At 45.2% G+C, this 3,965-nt stretch overlaps 1 protein-coding gene across 2 annotated transcripts in view; it reads right to left on the bottom strand.

Annotated features, from left to right (window-relative positions):
- Nucleotides 1–574: 574 nt before the first annotated feature.
- Nucleotides 575–3,965, bottom strand: part of eif3d (eukaryotic translation initiation factor 3, subunit D) — a 21,870-nt gene continuing 18,479 nt past the window's right edge. For both annotated transcript variants that reach the window (XM_043679468.1, XM_043679467.1), the window contains exon 15: nt 575–1,825. In XM_043679468.1, the coding sequence (XP_043535403.1) occupies nt 1,724–1,825 (102 nt within the window). In that variant the 3' untranslated portion in view covers nt 575–1,723. The remainder of the gene's footprint in view (nt 1,826–3,965) is intronic.

The following is a 3,965-nucleotide window of genomic DNA, read 5'->3' as shown; positions in this document are numbered from 1 at the left end:
AGCAATGGATTCGTCATCATGAGACTCTTAATTCAAGATATTTTACTAAGTTCCACCATCTGCCACGGCAGGATTCAATCCAGACTCCCCAAAACAGTAGCTGGAAATAATACCCCCGGTCCATCACCTCGCTGCTGTCTAATCGTTTGGTGAATAGCTGCAGTTCACCTTGTATATGGTACACAGTCTCCCACTGAGTGTTGCTGATGCAGGGAGTAGATGCTGAAGGTGGTGGATGGGGTGTTAAGTCTCTGGAGTGTTTTTAGGACTGCACCTGTCCAGGTAAGTGGGGAGTATTCCATCACACTCCTGACTTATACCTTGTAGATTCTTGCTCCGACTCTCAGGAGTCCCAGATCTTATTGACGTCATTGAGCTGACCACATGCCAGGGAGCATCAGCCAGCTATTCAGTTGTGGAAAGTATTGTAGCATTGGAGTCAGATCCCACCCCCCCTTCCATATCTGCTTTGTTGAGTAGAAAGAGGCAGTGCTGAGTTACAAACAAAGGGAGTGTCCTTTATATTGGACTGCCCACTGGAATTACATGGTTGGAAAACAAAATCCTCAAAACACAATATTTTGTCATTTTTATTGTACACAGACTCAATCCCTCCCTCAACAGCTTCAAAACCTGTCATAATGAACTCCTTCCAGAACACGTTCCAAAAGAGGCTGGCATCAGATTTACAAAGTTTCCGTACACTGTAATCGGAGCAAGTGGGAGATCAGAAATCCATGAGATGGAACACGGTTACCTCATCTCATTCCCTTTTGGGAGGTGGGTTGGTGCAGGGGTTACTTGGACAAGAATGAGGATAAATTAACAGAGGAATGTCTAACAGCAGGAGAGTAAGAGAATAAAAAAATCTCCCCATAGAGTTGAGTTGAGTTGCGAGCCCACACCCATCTCTAACTTTCAACATATCTGTCGATGCATCTACAACTCCCTATCCAACAGATCTGATTATTCGTCCCTATATTTGTTTCCAACTTACTTTATAGGATTTTAAACACATGCTTCCCCTACTCCAGTTCAGAACATTCTGTATTTTCCTATTCATTGGTTTATGAAAATTCATCTGGGGTCGAGGGTCAAATTTAAAGCCCACGATACACAAGCTCAGTCACAGAGGCATCAGTGTGTCCCACTAGTTCCCAAGCACAGGCCTGGAGGAAGCAGCTGTGGGAGATTTAATCATAGAGAAAACACAACTTCAAGGGGCATAGGATTCCAAGGCCTGGGAGTAGGCATCCTCAATAAGTGCCCCAATAACTGACCTGGACTGGACTAATTGGAGTTAGAAGCACACAGCAACAAGGAGAATTGGGGTTGGAGGGGGAAGCAAAAGACAGAGATAATGCACAGAGTGAAGGCAGGAGTGTGAGTGAATGAGAGAGGGAGGGCTGGGGTCATGAGAGCGAGAGAGAGAGAGAGAGCGAGCGAGAGAGTGCATGTACAAAGAGAGTGCGTACAGGTTCTCAGACTGATCCACAAGGCTCAGATACAGAGACCACTGGGATGATGTATCAGAGAAGCACTACCACCTACACCAACAGGAGTTAGGGTTTTGGTTAAAAACACCAAAGGAAGTGTTTGTTTTGAGTGGGTGTACAATGAACCACTTGTATTCATCCTTTGCCTTGCTGCATGATGGGTAAAATTGGAATCTAGTGTTGGCAGGGCATGGTCTACACAGCGTGGTGACTATCAAAGGTTTGCATCACTGTGCCCCATCTTCCTCTTCGTCATCCTCATCCTCTTCCTCATCATCCTCTTCGGAGCTGAAGGTCCCATCGGGGAGGCTATAGACACGAATCACTTGCTGCAGAGAAGGACAGAGACAGAAAGACAGGTTCAGCAATAAACAGGCACCAGGTGAAGCAAAGGAAATGTCACCCAGTGATAACAGCAGCACCCACTGGGGCGGGGGACCAATGTGAAAGGCCCCTCTCCCCTGCACATGTCACCAACACATACAGGAGGAGCTGCTCCAATTATTTTACAGCCTATAGGCAATAATAATTCATCCCTTTCCCAGCCCTCTGCCACCCCGTCAGAATCTCTGCACGTTGGCTGTTATCCTTCAAAAGGATTAATCACCTACCCATGTGCCCACCCCAAACAAACAATGGTTAGGAACATGGGACTGGGATATCATCGCAATTACAGAAACATGGCTCAGGGATGGGCAGGACTGGCAGCTTAATGTTCCAGGATACAAATGCTACAGGAAGGATAGAAAGGGAGGCAAGAGAAGAGGGGGAGTGGCATTTTTGATAAGGGGTAGCATTACAGCTGTGCTGAGGGAGGATATTCCCGGAAATACATCCAGGGAAGTTATTTGGGTGGAACTGAGAAATAAGAAAGGGATGATCACCTTATTGGGATTGTGTTATAGACCCCCCAATAGTCAGAGGGAAATTGAGAATCACATTTGTAAGGAGATCTCAATTTGTAAGAATAATAGGGTAGTTATGGTAGGGGAGTTTATCTTTCCAAACATCGACTGGGACTGCCATAGTGTTAAAGGTTTAGATGGAGAGGAATTCCTTAAGTGTGTACAAGACAATTTTCTGATTCAGTATGTGGATGTACCTACTAGAGAAGGTGCAAAATTTGCCTTGCCTTATTTCCCAAAAGTAGGTCAAGTGACTGAGGTGTCAGTGGGGGAGCACTTTGGGGCCAGCAACCATAATTCTATTCGTTTTAAAATAGTGATGGAAAAGGATAGACCAGATCTAAAAGTTGAAGTTCTAAATTGGAGAAAGGCCAATTTTGATGGTATTAGGCAAGAACTTTCGAAAGCTGATTGGAGGCAGATGTTCGCAGGTAAAGGGACGGCTGGGATCGAGTGAATCCTTCGAAGAGCATAAAGGAAGTAGGAGTATACTTAAGAGGGAAATCAGGAGGGCAAAACGGGGACATGAGATAGCTTTGACAAATAGTGTTAAGGAGAATCCATTACATTAAGGACAAAAGGGTAACTAGGGAGAGAATAGGGCCCCTCAAAGATCAGCAAGGCGGCCTTTGTGTGGAGCCACAGAAAATGGGGGAGATACTAAATGAGTATTTTGCATCAGTATTTACTGTGGAGAAGGTTATGGATGATATAGACTGTGGGGAAATAGATGGTGACATCTTGCAAAATGTCCATACTACAGAGGAGGAAGTGCTGGATGTCTTGAAATGGGTAGAGATGGATAAATCCCCAGGACCTGATCAGGTGTACCCTAGAACTCTGTGGGAAGCTAGAGAAGTGATTGCTGGGCCTTTTGCTGAGATATTTGTATCATCGATAGTCATAGGTGAGGATTTCGGAAGACTGGAGGTTGGCTAACGTGGTGCCACTGCTTAAGAAGGGTGGTAAGGACAAGCCAGGGAACTATAGACCAGTGAGCCTGACCTCGGTGGTGGGCAAGTTGTTGGAGGGAATCCTGAGGGACAGCATGTACATGTATTTGGAAAGGCAAGGTCTGATTCGGGATAGTCAACATGGCTTTGTGCATGGGAAATCATGTCTCACAAACTTGATAGAGTTTTTTGAGGAAGTAACAAAGAGGATTGATAAGGGCAGAGCAGTAGATGTAATCTATATAGACTTCAGTAAGGCGTTCGACAAGGTTCACCATGGTTAGCAAGGTTAGATCTCAGGGAATACAGGGAGAGCTAGCCATTTGGATACAGAACTGAGGGTGGTGGTTGAGGGCTGTTTTTCAGACTGGAGGCCTGTGACTAGTGGAGTGCCACAAGGATTGGTGCTGGATCCTCTACTTTTTGTCATTTACATAAATGATTTGTATGTAAGCATAACAGGTATTGTAAGTAGGTTTGCAAATGATACCAAAGTTGGAGGTGTAGTGAACAGCAAAGAGGGTTACCTCAGATTACAACAGGATCTGGACCAGATGGGCCAATGGGCTGAGAAGTGGCAGATGGAGTTTAATTCAGATAAATGCAAGGTG

This window comes from Chiloscyllium plagiosum, chromosome 39 (assembly GCF_004010195.1).
Source record: "Chiloscyllium plagiosum isolate BGI_BamShark_2017 chromosome 39, ASM401019v2, whole genome shotgun sequence".
Taxonomy (NCBI): Eukaryota; Metazoa; Chordata; class Chondrichthyes; order Orectolobiformes; family Hemiscylliidae; genus Chiloscyllium; species Chiloscyllium plagiosum.
The sequence above is the reverse complement of the archived record's forward strand: the minus strand, read 5'-3'. Positions and strand labels throughout refer to the sequence as shown.